This window comes from Triturus cristatus, chromosome 8 (assembly GCF_964204655.1).
Source record: "Triturus cristatus chromosome 8, aTriCri1.1, whole genome shotgun sequence".
Taxonomy (NCBI): Eukaryota; Metazoa; Chordata; class Amphibia; order Caudata; family Salamandridae; genus Triturus; species Triturus cristatus.
The window spans coordinates 837,014,846-837,035,906 of record NC_140591.1 but is presented as its reverse complement, the minus strand read 5'-3'; the positions used below and the strand labels follow the sequence as shown (position 1 = coordinate 837,035,906).

The following is a 21,061-nucleotide window of genomic DNA, read 5'->3' as shown; positions in this document are numbered from 1 at the left end:
GAAGACCTGCCAAGACTGAAGTCAGGCTAAAATTAACAACTCCAATTACCAAGTCTATTCCTGACAATCCGAAGCATCTTCCTAACCTGTGTCCCCAAGATCCCTGTTTTGGTGTACCCCCTGAGGCATCCAACCTGAACGCAGTCAATTGACTGAACCATCAAGCTGAGCTTACTATACTGGACATTTGCATTAAGTCAGATATTGCAGCCCTGACAGTAATCCTACTATAATTGGATTTGATCATTTGAAGCCACAAGCAGATAGGGATCTAATGGCAAAAAAATGGCACTGATTTGGTACTTAAGTGTACAACTGGGTAAAGACCATTATTCCAGAGGTAATTATGACCTTCGAACTGGCATTTCCATGATCACATGGCACATATCAAACTTAACTTAATTGATTCTGTGTAAATTTCCTATATAGAGGATCACGATTTATGTGTGTTTCAGGAAACGTGGGCAGAGAACAGGGTGTTCATCAATAGCTTCATGACCTATGGCGTTCAAGTTAAGTCCCCAGGGAAATGTGGACAGGCAGTTGGAGGGCTGTTCATATTAGTAAAGAATGATCTTGCAAGTTTGTATACAACTCTGATGGTTGATTCACCAGCTTTAATTGGAATTACACTCCAATTTCTCTTTGGCTTGAATACATGGTCCTAATTAAAACCTATGCAAGGTCTGTTCATGCTAGTAGAGACTCTCCTGTTTTCGCTCTTTTAGATCAATTAATTGAATCACATCAGCAACATGGAAAGGTAATAATGACAGGAGATTTAATGTTTGCTGTGAGCCTTTGCCATAGATTACCGCACTAATAGAACTAGAGGATGAACAATGGAATATTTAAAACGTAATGGGGAAACACCAGAGTAACTTTTCTGGCACTGTTTTCCAACTAACTACCATATCTGTTGGCCGGGGCCTAAGTGCCTGAAACAGACACAATCGTTCAGATCCCGAGTGGGCACCTACCTTTAAAAGAGGTGCCTATCGGAGTGTCATTGATTATGTCTTTTTAGACCTAATGCTTTGGCCGCTATTTGTTGATATGAAAGTTGGAACTCACACAGACGGCGATCATAATCCTTTGATTACAGTTTTTCTGGGGAAGCCTTCAGGAGGGCCCCAACTAACTCTCATAATTTAGTACCGGAACCTGTATTAGCAAATAACCATGGGTGAGTTTTCTGGCCACATGTAATGTCTAATCACAAACTATACTCAGAGATATATGGCCTGTTTATGGCTTTTTTCTCTGAATATGTAGGTTTTCCAAGCACTGCAATCCCTATTTTAGATATTCATCAACAGTTTTAAGTTGCCATTTTTTATAAGCAAGCTGGACAAAAGCAACTAGTTCATGCTAGGAGGTAAAATGGTTTAACTCGGAGTGTAAAATAACCAAACAGGCATTAAGGATAGCTGTTATAAGATGTGCACGTTCAGAGATCATGGAGACTAGGTGGAACAATAAAGCTAAGAAAAACTGGGGTGATAAGAGTTGGCAGGATTTGTTGTGGGCTATCAAATTAAATGACAATAGATCCTTCTTACGTATAATATCATTCGGAAGTATTAACAACACAAGAACAAACCACCACCATATCCAGCTTGAAAGATGGATTAGCCATTTTACTACGCTGTACGCTTGAGAACTCCGATGACATGCTCTCGAGCCCCAGGTCTAGAACCCTTATTAAGGATTCATCAGATGCAGGGGTGAATAGTACAATATATTTTAGTTTTGAGGATAACGCTATTGCAATTTGTCTTCTAAATCCAGCAAATGCCCCTCATCCAGACAAAATGGCAGGTGATTTGTTTAAGTCAGAGTCCCAAGTTTGGGTCAGTTAAGTTAACCTGCTATCTAAAGTCATATCGGCCGGGGGAAATCCTTGCCTCATGAAGGGGGGAGGAGATAATTCCTGTCTAGAAATAGAGCGATGTCTGAACTCCATCTAACTATAGACCCATAAGCCTTATAGATAACTTGCAGAAACCTTTTTCAAGGCAGGTCCTTCATAAGTTAGGTGGATAGAAGAACAACATATCCTGTCTCCACTTTAAGCTAGCTTTTGTACGAAAACTACCATCTCTGATCAGGGCTTCAGATTTGTCCTTCTTTATTGGAAATATGCATTGCTGTTTAAACAAAGATTATATGTGGCTTTTGTTGATCTCCAAGCTGCATTTGATCTTGGTCCCTGGGAAAATCTATGGAGAGTTTTGGTTGAAATTGGGCTCCCGGGAAATTTGATCAGGTGTAAGGCAAGGTTTCATGATGAAAACTATGCTTAGGCCCGCTGGGGTAGCAAGGGAGAGCTGAAAGATCACATCCCAATCTTACAAGGTACTTGCAAAGGGTGCGTTCTTGCTCCCACCTTGTTCACATTATACTTAAATGATGTGGTGAATGAACTTATAGATTGTATAAATGATTCATCCGTCTTAAATGGCAAGAAGGTCCTAATATTTCTTTTTGCCGACAACTCACTTCTTATTTCCCAAACCCCTATGGGGCTCCAGATCCTAACTGATAAGTTTATGGGGTTCTGCAAAACTAGAGGTCTTGAGCTGAATGAAATAGTATAGCCAGAAACTGTGCAGTAAGGGCGGGCAATGAACTCTTTGGAAAGAGTTCACTGTTTCGATTATTTAGGGATCAAACCATTAGATAAGTTAAAGAAGGAACCTCAACTTCACAAAACTTCATTGCTAATGCAATATAGATCTAAAGCAATTCTGTGACTGCACAAAAGAATGTGTTCTCATTCGATATCCCCCACACTTGAAATTTACACCACCAATGCACAGAGTGCTACAATTTTTGGAACTGAGGTATGCGGATGTGCTTACATTCAGCAGTGGGCCATAGCAGAAACAACATTGTAAGATCTATTGTCTCAGTCCTAGGTTAGTACTCGCCTTATTCCACTTTTTTCAACATAGGCATAAACAGAATTCTAGACCTGGCATCACTGAAGTCCTTAGTTTATTCGGTACGGCTTTGGTCTATGCCAAACGTAATGAAATATGGGGATTCTCTTGGGGTATTGGTGAAGATGAACACTGCTATTCATGTTCCTTGGCTCAAACATGCATCTAGCTGGTTCAAAAGGCTAGGCTTGCAGAGATTGTGGGATGACCATGAAACTGCTTGTAAATCAGTGGTTAGCGGTCTAAAAACCTGCTACTGCTATTATGTCTATGAACAATTTGCCGTGAGAGGTTTAAAAGGGCATCGAACAAACCAATTCTTCGAGTTTAAGATCACTCCGTGCTTCAAACCATTTTAGGGCAGTATCACAACATCATCAGCAAAGAGCTTATATGTGCTCTTCCAGTTGGGTAATTTGCCACTGAAAGCTTTTACAAGCAGATGGAAGAAAAACCAGGCTCCTAACCTGTGCACAGCCTGTGGTCTGGTTTCCTAGACAGAAGAGCACATTTTGTACTTCTGCCTGGTATACCCGCGGCCACACTGAAAGTGGATACACCTTGTCTGTTTGAACTGGGGATGACCAGTTATCTAATCTCCCAGAGAACTTTGAAAAGCGACACCTCAACCATAAGTGTGTTGATTGCTACCCGCTTTTCAACAAATGTATGGTATTAGCTTGCAAAGCTTTTATCATGAGCAATGGACCAGTTGAAAACACATTTATTTCTGTACTGTTTATGGTTAAATAGTCTGAGCAAATCTTGCACCTTATATATTTTACACTCTCTGTTAGATTGACTCAGCACTCTTCACTTTAGTAAATTCTGCAATTACCTTCTTCTCTCAGGCTTATCTATTAGCTGCTGTAAATATGCACTGTTTCATATTATCTTGAGGAATCTGCAATTACCTTCTTCTCTCAGGCTTATCTATTAGCTGCTGTAAATATGTACTGTTTTATATTATCTTGAGGAATCTTAAACCTGTTTTTGTTTTAAAGGCAGATCATCTAGTATGCGAATATAATGCTTGGCCAGACCTTTAGAGAATAATTTGTGGTTGTCTTATGAGAAGTTTCTCTTGCATAATTATTATTGATAGAGTGCAACATTGCTCTTTTATTTGTAGGGGTGCATTATAACCATGGTTAGTCCGCATCCACATATAATTTATTGTTGTATTAACAATAAGGCATTAGAATGTGAATTGTAATAACGTAAGTGAAGTGATAGATATTTTCTTCATGTAATCAAGAATTAACATAGCAAATTTACACGATTAGATGAATCATATACACATGAAGTGTATTCATGACTAAATTAATTTTTCATATAAAGGTTCATATAATGTGTGTATATTAATGGCTCATATATGCTTGTATTTTAAATGTGGGTGCTGTTCTTATGTTAGCTGAACTTGATAGGCCTAACATTTTTCTTTCTCCCTGATTGCTCTAAGCAAAACTGTTAATTAGAGTTTATGTGTCCGTGGAATATTTTCTTTTCACACCTCTGTTGCAGGTGCAAGAATCCATTCTCGTTAGTTGGAATAACATCTTTGTTTAGGAGTCAGTCAGACATAGGGAGTAGAGGATGCCGTTGAACAAGCAGAGCTGAAAATAAAGGAGGATGTCTTCAGTGTCTGGAAAGGTCTGGGAACCAAATTCACTGAGCAAGAGTTTGAATGTATTGTTACTTCATGGAAAGCTATCTACAAGGCGGCGCACAACTGGATGAAGTGGTCAAGTGATGTAATTGGGGGCATCATTTTCGACTTTATATTGAGGATAGGGACAGACCCCAGGGGACTTCTGCCTTACCTGGAGAAGGGAAAGGATTTTAGAACGAGCTCTGTAGCTTTATGCTACTCGACCCATTCAACGTGAGTGAGCTACTTAGGAAGATTTCACAAGCTGACACCTTTTGGGAGCTTGCCTGGAGAATGCTAAGTAGGGATGTCATGGTAGAACTAGTGTAGGGACAGATAATGTTCTTGTTTATTATTCACCAATGAAGAAGGCTCTGGATGTAGTTTCTATAATCATTTGTATCTTGATTTTGGAATTGGCTATTCTGTGCATGTTGCACCGCTTACAGTTTTTTCATAGATTTCGTTTTGTATTAGTGCCCATGTATTTACACTCTTGTTTTCAGGTGTTTTTATGTTCAACTGTTCTTGGCTTCATAATAAATAAATACAAATTTGGATTAGAAGTCGGTGGTCCTTTGGGGTTTTGGGAAATGGTAAAGTAATTGGCTAATGATATTCCTACCCTCCACAATTGCAAAGCAGGCAACAAAATCATCGGGCAGAGGTTCCAGAGTAAGTCTAGAACGTGGAACCGGCTCCTTCATTATTAACAATCAATTTTGGATCAAATCTAATATATTGCATCCTAGACGATTGTCACCTTCTGATAATGCACTGAGAGATTATTAAATCTAATGCACTTATATGATCTTGCACTTTAGCAAGACCTGTAATTCCTTTTTATTTCAGGTCATACTGCTCGGCTGTCTTAAATATATACCGTTTTTACATTATGATGAGAAATTTTAAACTTAGTCCTGAAGGCAGACCGCAAGTATGTGAATATAATGCTTGGTCAGACCTCAGAGAAAAATGTGTGGTGTTTTATTATAAGCTTCTTTTGCACAATTACTATTCACAACCAATTTTTGAAACAAAATAAAACTCTTATCTTATATATAACATGTGATTATCCTATATTTGAATCCTATGTATTTTTATATTTTTATGCTTTGATGCTTTTGATAACCAAATAAAGTGCTTTTGATTGATTGACGTGTAGGATTAGATATGCAATTGCAATAGATTTAAATAGCAGACTTGAGGCTAATTTATTTCTGGGAAATCACACTCATATTTAAAGATGGACTATAAATTAGAAACAATAACTACGCTATATTTCAACTAGTGCTTGAAATGGAAATACACAAGTGCAGGTACTCACTATCCCAACGTACCTATATCGTACTGAGAAGTGCTGACACTCTCCAATTAAAAGTACTAGACCCTGGATGAGAAACGAAGGTACTCTCTGTTTCAAATTAAAGAAGTGCTGGTATTCAATACATGATAGCACTTTGCAGTTTAAAACAGTGATAATAACAAGAAGCAGAGAGACAGAGTAAGCATTTCTTACCTTTGTATGTTTTCCAGAACCTTTCCTGTTGGGAAAAGAAATCACAACTGTAAGGGGTCTGTGGAATAGAAATACGTGAACTGCAGCAGTTAGCTGATAAAGAGCAAATTAACAAATGGCAGAACCATGTCTGCTTTTCTCGCAACCTTAAGTTAATCAGAAATACTACTGTTGGGAGAGAGACACAGGACAAAGAGAACAGATGCCATTTTGTTGACGGAAGTATACAAAAATACATTTTTGTTTTCAACTTGCTGCCACTTTTTCAAGCTCTCTCTCTTTTTTCCAGGGCACAACTGCCTTGTTGCCCTGTTTTGTAGTTTCTCGCATAAAGGTAATAGGTGAAACCAGCAAAGCACTGTATGCTTTTTCCACATCCCTTTTGCTGAACGAAGCCAGCAGACGGCAGAAAAATACTGCTTTACCCCACATATACCTAAACCATTAATTTGCGACGACGCCGTTAACATATTTTGGCTCACTGTTTGGACAAATCCCATTCATAATATTTATTTTCTGACACATAATTTCCTTGAGTTACCAATATATCATTTTAATGACTAAAATGTTTGTGGCACTTGTATGAGTATGTCATACGATTTACAGTACTTTGCTGTGATAAAGGACATTGATGAAAATCCATGTCTCTTTTTTCGTAACACTTTTTAGGTCTTGCCAACGACCGCACATGTGCTGCATGTGCTCTCGTTTGCAAGCGGCATTGTATACAACAAGGGGCTTGCATCTCACCCATTGCTTACTATTTGTTGGCTTCAATGACACTTTTCTTTGCTGCCTTTTAATTGGCCAGAGCATGCTGGCTTCACTTCCTCTTCTTTCGGCTGGAGCATGAACCAAGTAGTGACTGCTTCAGCTTGATTGCTGTCCTTCCGCTAATCGCCCTGTGTTTGAAGCAATACTTTTATTTCTTCTTCTTCCCTGTCATACTTGTCGAACCTCTTGTAGCTATGTTTTACTATGCAACACACACTTCAAAAAGCCCTCTTCCCCTTTGAAATGGATGGCTATTGCGACAACAGAGATTATCTGCTTTCATTGTGGCAACAGACATTATCTGTTTCCAAATGTATTTTCACTAAGACAAGGGCGCAATTGCTTTCTGCATGTGATAGGATTTTTTTGCCAAATGTCATATTTTTTTCTTTTTCACGCATGGGGAGATAAATCAATTAGCTCAGAATCACAGTGGTGTTTTGCAGAGGCCTAACAAATATTGGCAAAACCAATAGCTTGCACCTTTGAGACTATCGACTTTGCCATTGCCGCTTGTGGGCATTTGCTAACTTTGACAATGATCTGTAGCCATGCTGTGTAGCAGTGTGGCTGCTGTGCAGCATGGCTAAAAATAATTTTCTAAAAAGGACTAGGATGCATTCAGTTCTAATGAGCTTTTTTTTTTTAAAAAAAAAGCACACTTAAAAAAAGTATTAGCCCTGACTGGATCATACCGCTTTTTAAAATTAGTTTTAGCCACACTGAAAGGCATCTGTGCTGCTGTACAGCATGGCTACAAAACATTGCCAATAGCCAAAGCCAATAGCTCTCAAAGGCGAGACCTGTTGGCATTGCCAAATCATGTTTGTTATCCGACCTCACTGTGGCCTACTACTCTACAGTGTTCATTGTGCATCATCATTACTTGTCTATTTGGTATTTTTAAAAGTGGTTGCATAGTACTTCAAGACATGATACCATCCATTTTACTTGTCTGGCTAAGTTACCTAATTTCTGCTTCAGTCTACACCAGTTGGTTACTATTTAGAAGTCTTAACTTTTTAAAAGATAAAACATGTAACAACTTTAATATTTAAAAGGTGAGGAGGCTTAAAAGCATTTGAGTAATATTAGGAGATAATGAAAGAAACTAAATATGATTCCAGATGGTAAGTAAAAAGCAGTAAGGATAAGATTTCCCAAAATTAAATGGTTACTATCTGCTATTCATTTAGAAATAACAGTTTTTATCTCGTGGAAGGCTATCCATAAATGATGAACCAAAATTGAAGGAAACACCTAAAGGACACAGATAAAGAACAGAAGAAGAAAAAGCTCAATTAGGGCCATACATGACATAAGACTTTGGGGCTTTTTTAGAATGTGGAGGAGAGGGTACTCTCTGGTGGGGTACCCATGACTACCAAATGCACAGGCCTTCTGCTCTATTTAGGGGCTGATTCCGATTTCGAACAGACTCAGGTCCGTCCGACATCGGTCAGGAGCCATAACCGACCGACCTGTTGTCGTTGGTTACGGCCCTGCAAGTACGATGCGACCGAACAGGGTTCGGTCGCATTCGTATACTTCACAATGCAAGCATGCATTCCGAGCGGAATGCATGCTTGCAGTGCGAAAAGCAGGGGTGCAGTTCATCCCTGCACCCTGTGGCCGGCAGCCCAAGGTGCCTGCCACCGGGTGCAGGGATCCTTCCTGGTTGCTTCAATAGGCGTAAGGGAAGAACTCTGCTGGTGATGTTAGTGGCAGATGGTCTTAGTGCTGACAAGGGAACAGGCAGTGCACTCCTATTCTGGATTTCCAGGAGCAGGCACATGGGAGTATGTACATTTCACCTTCTGCCGTGACTTATCACAATGTAGTCTGTGCTCACATGTTTCTGCTCTCAGCAACATGTATAGACAACTTTTATTAATTTGGGTTATTTATGAAGCTTGCTCTAGAGTGTGGACAATTCGGAGCTTTAAAGAGCATATATGCATGATACCGTTGAGGTTCACAAAATCCGATAATTGAGAAACTAAGAAAAGTGTGCAAGCATATGACATTTAAGTACATAGAGACAGGTTGAGCAGGGGGCAGGTAAAGTTCCATGAGAAACTAAGAGTACAGCGGATTTGGAAGCTAGAAAATAAGGAAGCGGCGGTTCCTCCGTGGGAGTGGAAAAGCGTCGCCTCCCCACTCTGCTGGACAGAAAAGGTCAAAAATGAAATGGTAATAAAATGTTTTTATTAGCATTTTCTTTTTTACACTTTCTGCCAGCAAACAGTGTGTGAGAGTAGGGCGAGCCAGTGCGTCACAGCTGCCAATGATTGGCAGCAGTGTGGAGTGGCCACTTAAGTTTGCATTACACATGTTGGTTTGGCTGGCTACCTTGCTACGGCCAAACCAACATGCGCAATTCAAACATCACCAACCCGGCTGTCTTCGGCAGCTAAGTTGGGTGAGACGGTACAGGCCTACAGTACCTTTTGGAGCGTAAACCTAGCCCGCTCCAGCCAATCAAGATGCTTTAGAACAGTATCTGATTGAATGAGAGAGTTGGCTGTGGGCTTAGCACTAGGATGACGTGCTGCAGAGCAATGAGGACATACTGCTGAACATTGAGTGGCCTTTTAAGGTATGTGTTTTTTTATGTGTATATATATATGTTAATGTGCATATTATTGTGTATTTGTTATGTGTATTATGTGTATATATGTATGTGTATGTGTATATATGTGTATATATGTGTATATATGTGTATGTGTATATTGTTTGTGCCGCCCCAATGTGATCTACCACAAAATGCCACTAGCAGAGACGGTTCCTCCGTGGCAGCAAAGAAGCGCCACCCCGCTGGACAGAAAGCATAAAAAATGAAATTGTAATAACAGTATTTTATTACCATTTTATTTTTTACACTTTCTGCCAGCAAATGGAGTATGAGGGTAGGGCAGAACTAGTGTTAACTGCCACCAGTTTGCATTGCACAAATTTTGGTTTGGCCGGCTACCATACTATGGCCAAACCGACATGCGCAATTCAAACCTCTCCAACCGGGCTGTCCTGGACAGCTGGGTTAAAGATCAGGCGCAGACCTACAGTGCCTTTTGGAGCCAGCATGACCCAGCCAATCAAGACGCTTTAGAACAGTGTCTTGATTGGAGAGAGTTAGCTGTGGGCTTCACGCTCGGACGTGTTGCAGAACAACGAGTACGTACTGCAGAACATCGAGCGGCAGTGTAAGGGAAGTGATTTTTTGATGTGTATATATATATGTTAATGTGTATATTATTGTGTATTTCTCATGTGTATTATGTGTATGTGTTAGGTGTATGTGTGTGTGTATATGTAAGTGTATATGTATATACGTGTATGTGTATATATGTGTATATGTTATGTGTATTGTATTTGTTATGTGTATATTTTTTGCCTCCCCATGTGATTTGCCACCAACCGCCACTGGTGTAAGGGTCCATCAGGAGGTAACTGGTAATTTGTTAGTCTACATTTCAAGAGTGGTGTTAAAAAGACTTACACCATGATGTCTGCATTAATTACATTAAAAGGCTTGGACAGTAAATATTGCTGTGTAGATACTTTTGACAAAGGCCAATAATGTCTATGCTGACGTATTTGCAAGAAAAAAAAACAGGCTGTAAATCCAACAATATTTTATCATGACAGCAAAGTAAAGCAAATGAATGTGCATGGATGATTAGTGAATAACTGTACCCTGTTGTAAAGACGAAGAAGACCCACTTCCTAAACAAAAAGCCATAATCTAGCAATTAAAAGGTCATCATGGCAATACACAAATTCATTAAAGAGCACACACTAACTCTGAGTTACAAGCTCCATGTCGTGTTTCTTCAGCAGCCTAACAAAAGGTCTATTTGAGAATGTCACCAAAAGCCACTGGGAACACAAAAGGGACAATGAAACTTTCCTCGACAAGCCACGGCCTTGATGGACACCACACCCATGCAATGGCAAACAATGTGAAACCCATGAAAGCCAATGACTGAAGTGAGCTTACCCAAAGCCCCCACTCCCTGCTCTACTTCTTAGATGTACTCTCCAAGACAGCTAAAGCAGCATGTTGTTAAGATACTACCTGGGCAAAGCACTACGCTACGCTCGCGTAGTTTGTGAAGTTCGCGCTACTTCGCACTACGTGAATTGCACGTAGCACAGTGCGAACACGCGTAGCGTAGTGTTGCGTAGTGCTGCGGTCATTTTTTGCTTGTTCGCGGTCCTCAACGTCAAGTTGGCGACTGCGAGCAAGCGAAATGACATCCCGGCGAGACTTTTTCCTTGTTCGCGATCAGCAACATCAAGTTGCCGATCGCGAGCATGGAAAATAAACCTCCCGGCGAGATTCTTAACGCGAGGAGGTCAGGTTTCTCATTGCGAGTGGTCGCGTATGCTCGCGACCGCTCGCGATGAGAAACTACCAGTTCGCGTTGAGAAAGCTGCCGCTCGAGTAAAAATCTACTCGAGCAGCAGAAAACTACAGCTCGCACTGTGCAAGATGTCATTTTCAATGATTGCACAGTGCCGGTTGCTTGTCCGCACTGTGCAATCATTGAAAACGACATCTGGCACAGTGCGAACAAGGTACTACGCAGTTCGCGAAGCGCTACGCGTAGCTCGCGTAGTGCGAACTGCACTTTGTGAACTACGCCCAGGGTTAGACTATGTTATAATTCCCTCTGAAGCTAGACGAGATACACACAATGGTTTTTATTGCAATTTGCTAACCAACCAATACCTATTTTAGCTGGTGACAGTATTTGTAGAAAGGGTTCAATGGGAGGCAAGCATCAGCGACATTCTCATGAAAGCTAGGTCTGTGATTTTACAATGAGTAGGTTCGGTAAAATAATAGAAATGAATGTAAAGATTTCCTTACAGTTTCGATGTAATTTTCAAAGTATTCCTGGGCTTCTTCGAATGAGCAGAGTTCTTCGTTACACTCCCTTTCCAAATTGCCTTGCCAGAGCTCTTCAACTAAGTAACCGGAGTTAGCTCGTTTTCCTCTCCCGAGGATTGTGGTGGCGCTTTCATGCTCTAAAAACACTAAAGAGAAAAGTAACTTTTTCATGCATTGTATTTTATTGGTTAGAGTCAGAGATCACACTTTGACTTGCAGTGATGTAGTCCATGTGGATTGGTGCACTGTCCAGGGCCTTTGTGTGAAGTGCAATGCTCTTATTTCTACGGATGCTGCAGCCCCCACCAACTCTTACATTGCCAAACCCCTAGTCAGGTTAGGGCAAGGGACCAGGTTTAGGGTCAGAGCCAGAGTGAGGTTTAGGGCTGGGGTAGGGTGAGGGTAAGGTAAGTTGCAGGGTAGGAGTAAAGGGAAGGGACCAATGATGAGGTAAATCCTATCACTAGGTGAAGGAATTGAGTTATTTTACATATTAAGAACAAAGTGATAATGTACATATTAAGAACAAAATGATAAAAATGAAGATGAGGTAATAGTTAGAGAATTGTCCTGTAATATCGAGCGGGTACAGTTAAGGATATGTTTTCATTTTTGTATTCTTTATTTAATTCATTGTTATTGTTATTGTTATTGTTATTTTGGATTTATATCGCGCCCAATCACCTGCAGGTCTCTAGGCGCTCGAAATCTCTAGTTACAACAATAAGCTTGGCAGACATTGCAAGAAAACACTCCCTGGTCTAGCTGACACTCAGAATCCTTCTAAACATCAGTGTTTTTAGCATCTTCCTAAACCGCAGGAGGTTCCCTTCCCTGCGCAGCATCTCAGGCAGCGTGTTCCATAGCTGAGGGACTAACACAGAGAAGGCTCTGCCTCCCTTGGTTACTAATTTGTAACGGGGGCAGACCAGTAGCTGAGAATCTGAAGATCTAAGTGTTCTCACTGGGCTGTACACAACCAAACGATCTGCAATATAGGCGGGAGCCTGGCCATAAATTGCCTTATGGGCCGTACATAGGCTCTTAAATTCCACACGCTCTTTAATGGGGAGCCAGTGCAGGCTATGAAGCAGAGGGGAGGCCTTAGTTCTCCGTGGGAGTCTAAAAATCAGTCGTGCGGCGTCATTCAACACGACCTGTAGTCTATTTGTCAGGGTTTTGGGGAGTCCCAGATAGAGGGCATTCCCATAATCTAGCCTTGAGATAACAGTTGCTGCTACGATTGAGCGCATCATTGATTGAGAGAGGACAGGGGCTAGCTTCCGCAGTTGACGGATCACATTTATGCAGCTTCCCACCACAGAGGAGATTTGACTGGACATTGAGAGATCACAGTCCAGTTTAATCCCCAGACTCTTTACATTCAAACTTGGTTTTGGAGCAAGACCTAACTCTGCTGGCCAGTAGAGGTCATTCCAAGGTCATTCCTTTCAAGTACAGTAAAACACAGCATTAGTACACAGTATTTTAGGGTAGGTTTTCAAAAAATTATTCGTAATCCTCCAGGGCTGGTAGGCTTTGGCAGCTTTTAAGTCTTTAATCAAATCCTTGTGTTTTACTCGATAAATATGTTTAATCAATTTCATATATCTTTATCGATCAGTATCTCCTGGCTTTGTTAACTTTAGATGTCCATCAGTTCATAGAACCCCAGCCAGTCATTCCGATTCATAGACCTTTGAGCCTGTAAGTGTTTCACTCCTTGAGCAGGAATTTTACTTGGAGCTTTACAGGGTAGTAAAATGTGAGGTTGCAACTCCTATCACTCCGCATCTAAGTGCCTACATTAATGTCTTACAAATCTGTAAAAATATCTCAACCGGGTTCATTCAAAATAATTATGTTTGTATGTACAAGACATTACAATAGGAGAACAAAGATGAGAGACTCCAAGTTATTTGCTGATTGTGCTCTTAGGCATCATATATTGAAATATACATAACAGTTATAACAGCACTGTTGAGCATGTATGCAGTGGCAACCCAAGAGAAGTGCACATTGTGCTTGTGATAGAAAAAGTGACGGCGCAAGTGACAACGTGAGAAAAACACAGCGCAGGGCTCAAGGTGAAGGTTAAGATATAATATGTACAAAATTATTGGTTCACAACATGATTAATTCGAAAAGATAGGCAATGATTTTCAGCGTTTTCCGAGAACCAAAGTATGGTGTGCGCCAAAAGATTTTGGCTGATGTGGGAGGGTCGACGGCGTTTCGATCCTTTCAAGTTAGGATCATCATCAGGACCGGGTGGCCAAGTTGAAGGGTGCTGTGGCACGAGGAAATCAGTGCGCGCGGGAAGATGGGCCAATTTAGGAGGCCAGGAAGGCGTCTAGGGATGTCAGCGCTGATCGTGCGAGTGAAATCATCTGGTGGAGGAGAAGGTATACAGAATTAGAAATGTGGTAGCAGGGTCGGAGCCCCCAATCCGCTGCATAGGAACCGGGAAGAATTCTCGGTAGGGTGTAGTTGGGCGAAGGAATCAATCCAAAGGATTATGGTAGACGAGTATCGCCGGGCCGCCAACGAAGTGTGCGGGATACAGCCGGTGTCTCGGCCCATCTTCCCGCGTGCACTGTTTTCCTCGTGCCACAGCACCCTTCAACTTAGCCACCCGGTCCTGATCCTCCCACATCAGCCAAAATCCTTTAGCGCACCCCGTACTTTGGTTCTCGGAAAACGCTGGAAATCATTGCCTATCTCAACTAGGTTTATGGGTTTATGGGTTATACTCCTGTTGTTGTTTCCTACATTAATGTCTAGCAGCTGGGCTTGGGGAGGACTCCCAGGTCCTTATGTATGTTTGGGGTTAAAAAGCCTCTTCTCTAAGCATATTAATGGTTAAAAAGGCAGGGCCAGAGATTTCTATTTCATTGAGGGCATTTACATAGCAGTTTTCTGTAGTTTTCTACATGATAGGAGAGGTAAGAGCTAGTGGGGACCCTCACAGGTGTAAATGGTTATGGGTAACGTATGGTACAACAGATGGGAGAAGCTGCTATTTCTTGCAGCGCTTTAGGGCATTGGGAAGATTGAAGAGATAGGACATCTGGTTCCACAGTCTTTAGACATAGGCATACAAGGCCTGTTTTTATGTTTTGTTTTAATTCCTTCTGTATTTCTAGCCTTGTAATAGAAACGTTTTGTATTATACTGTAGCCTCCATATATATGGAGATTTTAACACTAAAATAGTCTGGATTGTGTGAATGCTTAGACTAATAGACCACGCACTGTACCAGATTTAATAAGGGTTGCGTGGGTGCACGTGACATTTGTTTTATGTCCCATAAGCACCCACATAGGCAACCTGCACTGAACCTAAATAACCAATATGTTTCCAGTTTGATGCCAGTTCCTGCAGCACACAGAATCACGTACTCCACTCCAGCCATAGTGCAGAGCTTTGCTGAGACAGGGAACTGTTGAAAATGAGTGAGGGCGGAGAAGGAGTGATGGGGAATACTGGCACCCTCCCAGGAGCAAATGAATGAAACTCACCAGACTTAGCAGGTTTTCTCAGAAACAGAGCGGAATGTATTTTATTGGTACCAACTGCATGCATCATTGCTAATTAGAAAGAAAGAAGTCAGGTCTCCTTCCTTAGGGGCTCTCAGACTGCTTCTTCTCAGAGTGACTGGTTTCTGGGTGCTATATACATTTAGTAATGCCATGTCAGCTGAACGGGAATATGGCACCAAGACAAATATGGCTAACAGGGATGTGCAAGATCTGCACCATGCCAATTATAAACAGCTAGATATGGGCAGACCAGAAAGGCTGGCTCAGCACTGTGTTAGCAACTTCCAGAACCAGATAAGGAAACTATCCTGAAGTCAGGACAAGCAAAGTGACCTCTAAGGGGGTTCAAAATTGCTGTTGAAGCTTGTCCAGGCAAGGTCAGATAGGAAACCCTTTGGAGCACTAGGCCTCATGGTAGTTTGATATATCCAAGCATGATATCTTTGAAGTGCATACACATGAATTTATATGGACATATATATATATTTTTCAACAGGGAGGAGGTGACCTGCTTGCGGAGGATGAGGAAGAGAGTGACTTGCAGGGTGAGGGAGAGATCAGTGGAGGAAGAGGGCGTGGGTTCTTGCTCTTTCCTTAAGCATTGCACAGAGTGTGGTAATCCAAAGGGCTGTTTAGCACGCCCCATGGCCTTGGGCTATAAGTCAAGAAGGCAGGATTTGGTGTTTTGTTCCATTTGACATCATTGGTGATGGCAAAAAAGAGGGTGAGTTGTGTAAGGGTCACAGCAAGAGATGAAAGGGTAGTGCTGGGGAAAGATGGTGAAGATGAGTGAAACAGTGACCAGCAGAGTGTGTGGTGAGTGAAAGTATGGAATTTGAGGAGAGCAGGCACTCTTGGCTACAAACCCCAGACCTCTTTTCTTCACCCACAGATATTGCAGCGCCACTGTACGGGACCTTTCGAGGACCTGTACGATTACAACAGTCGATGTCGTAGTTTGACACTGATTATCATCTTAGTGCTAAACTGGTTCAGTCCGATTACTATGGAGCTCTACATCAAGCTGCGCAGGTCACATCTAAAATCATGTGCACATGTAAAACAAGTACTAGGTACCGCTGCTCAACAATTGAAGAGTAATGGAGCCACCAAATTCAGGGTTAATGCAGTGCTTAATTTGAGCCTGAGGTTTCCGGTGCTGGGCACCGGCACCTAATTCTCAACTATGGCATTTATGACTGCCACATGGTGGTTCTGTTTGTCCAATTTAGAGATGAGCACAACAACAGATGTTTATTAAGGCAATATACATTAAAAGTTACTCAGACCTGCTGCCCAAGCCATTCTTATTGCTTTGGTGGGCTGGAATAATCTGAATTGTCACACTTGCAGGAGTGAGATAGTTAGTAGCTGTGCTGGCACCGCCTTTGCAGCGCTGACAGTGGCAATGGGTGGTACAAGCTACAGTGACCACCTGAAGAGGGCCCTGGATCTTTTCTTTTTTCAGAAATCTTACCAGTTAAGGTTGATAATTTAGAGGACGGTGTGCATGGTTTTGTATTTCAGCTGGGACATGTTCAGTACAGGTGGCTTGAGGAGAGCATCTCAGTACTGATCGGGATTATTAAGACTAAAAATCCCCAGCTGATGCTTCCACTTACTCTCATTTCACATATCCATGTTTTTGACACCTGTTATGAAAATGTTACATTACGTTGTTGTTAGACTTGGTGGTCTCTAGTTGGCACAGCTATGCACTTGTGACAAATAGGGACCCTCTCCTCTAGTCAGGGTAAGGGGGGTGCACTCCTAAAATACCCCCTGCTCACCCCCTTGGTAGCTTGGCACGAGCAGACAGGCTTATCTCAGAGGCAGTGTGTAAAGCATTTGTGAACACATACAGTAACCAAGTGACAACACTACAGATGGGCACCACACAGGTTTTATATCAAAAATAAGTATTCTTTATATAGATTTACCACAAGACCATTAAACGACAAAAACACACAATTCTGTTACTTTAGATGGTAGAATTTTGCTTAGTTCTCTTAAGTTCTTAGATGCGACACTTTAAGTCAATGTACCTTTTAGATGCGACACGCAGGGCAACAAAAGTGTTGCAACGATGTTGACGCGATTACATTATGGTGCAAAGAAATAAAGACGTGAAGATCTTCCAAATGCAGTACGCTTCTCCGATGTTGCGAGAAGACTCGACTCGATGCTTCAGCTGCAGCGGCAACACCCTTTACGCGATGCGACGACAGCGGCCTTGGCAGCGGCCCTCTTCTCCTACGTTTGCGAGACGCTTCCGCTCGATGCGATGCTGCAGCGGCGACACCCCTTTACGCGATGCGATGACATCAGCTGCGATGGCGGCACGCTTCTCTGTGGATGCGAGGCGCTTTTCTTGATGCGGTGCAATGCGACAACTACGATGGCTGCGATGGCGACACGCTTCTTCCTCGATGCGAGACTCTTCTCATGATGCGGTGCAATGTGTCAGCTACGATGGCTGCGATGGCGACACGCTTCTTCGGCGTTGCGATACACTTCCTGGATGATGCGAGACGCTTCCGCTCGATGCGATGCTGCAGCGGAGACACACTTTACGAGATGTGATGACAACAGCTCTGACGGCGGCACGCTTCTCCTTCTGGAGTCGCGCTTCCAGCTCTTTGCGACACGCAGTCCCTCAGAAGGCCTAACAATAGCAGCAGGCACTTCCAAAGAACTCTGGGGAGCTGGGGGGTGAAGTCTGTTGTTCCTGAGACTTCAGCAGGAGGCAAGCTCTTTTCCAAGCCCTTGGAGATCCTTCACAAGTTGAGCAAAAGTACACACAAAGTTCCTTTCTCCTCTCTTTGGCAGTAAGGCAACCACTGCAGGCCAATCCCCCAGGTTTAGGGATAGTTTCCTCCTCAGCTTCTTCTGGTTCCTCCCTCAACAGAGGTTTTTCCCAAAGTGATCTAAATTCTTGGGATCAGGGTCCCAATATTTATACCCAGAAATCCTTTGTCCTCTGAAGGCAGAGGGGTCTTTGCCCAGTCCAAACCAGTTCCTGAGCACTCTGTTTACCAGACTTCTCCTTTCCTTTCACAGTGTAGGGCAGAAACATTAGACGCCCCACAGGAGGTGGAGCCAGCATTGTGGAAGGCAAGTACAGCCCTGGAGCACTTTGTTGACAGGATTCCTTCTCTTCCTTCACTGTGCAGAGCAGAGACATCAGACGCACCACAGTGGGTGGAGCCAGCACTGTGGGGGGCAGGCACTGTCCTATTCAGGTCCCAGGTGCAACTCCTCCCTCCCATCTAGATGCAGATCTCTCTATTCACCACTGGGCGGACTCACCCTGTCTCCGGGAATTCCCCAGCCCTGTCACTCAAACTCCAGACAGGAAATTCACAGCCTAGCAGAGGCAAGTTTGAATGGTTAGACAAGAAAATGCCTATTTTCTAAAAGTGGCATTTTCAAACACAGAATGTTAAAACCAACTTCACTAAATGATGTATTTTAGCATTCTGAGTTCAGGCATACAAAATTCGAATTTCTACCATGTTCCCTGAGTCAGTTAGGATTATAAAATTTAATAACCAAACTGCCCATTCTAGCCTATGGAGAACAGGTAGCCTTGCAATAGTGAAAAACGAAAATGGCTGTAATTCACTATTAGAAGATGCCACACACACCAGGGCATGTCCTACCTTATCCTTACAATGCACCCTGCCTACCATAGGGGTGTCTGAAATGAAGAAAAGGGAAGGTTTAGGGACTGGCAAGTGGGTGCACTTGCCCAGTCAGCATGACAGTACCAGACTGCACGCAGGCTCTGCAATGGCAGACCTTAGATACATGTTTACAGGCTGCTTCTGTGGGTGGCACAACCAGTGCTGCAAGCCCACCAGCAGCATTTGGATTTACAAGCCCTGGGCACTCCTGGTGCACTGTACTAGGGTCTGACAAGTAAACCAAACCAACCAGTCATGGAATCACAAATCATACATTAATTTACCATAGGGAGAGCATATGCTCTTTAGCACTGATCAGCAGTGGTAAAGTGCCCGGAGTCATAAAACAGCCAACAACAGGTCAGAAAAAATATAGGAGGAAGGCAAAAAGTTCAGGGATGACCCTGCAAAAAGGGCCAAGTCCAACAGTTGTGATGCGGCAATACAAATGACAAAGGACAGAATTTTTAAGCAAACTTTGGTAAAATATGCATTTTGTTTTCTGCTAATAAGGTTCACCAGCTTCCAGTTGTTGTTATGTGTAGAGGGATGATATCTGTGACATAATTTAAATCATAATCCATATTCTTGCCGTCTCTTGCACTATCTGTTTATTGTACAATAGGCTTACTATTTCCCTGCTTTAGCAATGTATTTATCGAAACAATGAGTTTGAAACTTGCACCAAGCAACAAAGGGCCAGCTTTAGAGTTGTTGGTGCCAAGAGAAACAAAAATGTGTTGATGTTCTTCCACCCTATATGACCTCTTTCTTCATGAATTACCGCACTTCCACCCTCCAACTGTGTCCCTGATCTCTCAATGCCTCCTCTCTCACATTTATTTAATTTCTTCTATAGTGCTACTCATCCCTATTTAGGGTGTTAGCGAGCTTTAAATTACACCTAAATATTATACAGCAACAATGAATCATACAGGAGTGTAAATCAATGTATAGGAAATGTTACATAAGACAATAAAGGCCACAAGTTATCTATACTGGTAGGCATTATGTGTTAAGAGTGCTTGGTCTGGAGAAAGACAAACCCAAATTTAAAACGAAACTCTATGATTGGAGTTGTCTATACTAATCAGAATTTCCTCTAGGGACCTTAGAATAACGAAACATTTAGAAGAAATAAGATTCTGAACCTATGCCTTGAGGTTTGCATACAGCTGTTTGATTCCAGTTCATTGCTCACTACTCCATATTAGAATTAAAACTTTTTAATGCAAGTAATAAAATGATCTGTGTGATAATCGAAGTGACCACTGCGCCTTCCGGCCTGGTCACCCCCACGCTCCTGTGCCTGTGCCTGCTCCCGCAGCCCCAGCCACCCGAGGGCCGCCGAGCCCACACCAGCCTCCCGCAGCCCCAGCCACCCGAGGGCCGCCAAGCCCGCTCCAGCTTTCCCGCCGCCCCAGCCCGTGGCCCCGCCCCCCCGCCAGCCGATTGGCTCGCGCTCCCGCCTCCCCGCAGACCTTCCCGACCGGCTCCCTTCTTAAGGGGAGCCTGACCAGAACCAGGGAGTGACCACTGCGCCTTCCGGCCTGGTCACCCCCACGCTCCTGTGCCTGTGCCTGCTCCTGCAGCCCCAGCCACCCGAGGGCCACCGAGCCCACACCAGCCTCCCGCAGCCCCAGCCACCTGAGGGCCGCCAAGCCCGCTCCAGCTTTCCCGCCGCCCCAGCCCATGGCCCCGCCCCCCCGCCAGCCGATTGGCTCGCGCTCCCGCCTCCCCGCAGACCCTCCCGACCGGCTCCCTTCTTATGACGTCCCCAGAGCGACCGCGCAGCGGACGCGCGCAGCGGACGCGTGCAGCGGGAGCACCAATTGAGCGCCGAAGGTGCGCCAAAGGTAAGCCCGTCTACGCCCGTCCACGCCTGGACCGCGCCCAGCGCCAGGACCCCTGGCCCCCGCAGACCCCAGCCCACCCACCGGACGTACGACGCCGCCACCCTCAACGCACTCAACGCCGGCCGAAGCCCAGGATGCTACCGAGCCACCCCGAGACGCACCCACGGACCCTTCTGCTGCAACTCCTGCAA

General features: G+C 43.3%; 1 protein-coding gene across 1 annotated transcript in view; it reads right to left on the bottom strand.

The window, feature by feature from the left end:
• Positions 1-21,061, bottom strand: part of LOC146805146 (coagulation factor X-like) — a 466,750-nt gene that overhangs the window by 431,237 nt on the left and 14,452 nt on the right. The window contains exons 2-3 of the mRNA XM_085622321.1: positions 11,766-11,932; positions 6,116-6,140 (exon numbers count right to left, since the gene is read on the bottom strand). Coding sequence (XP_085478447.1) covers positions 6,116-6,140; positions 11,766-11,932 — 192 coding nt within the window. The remainder of the gene's footprint in view (positions 1-6,115; positions 6,141-11,765; positions 11,933-21,061) is intronic.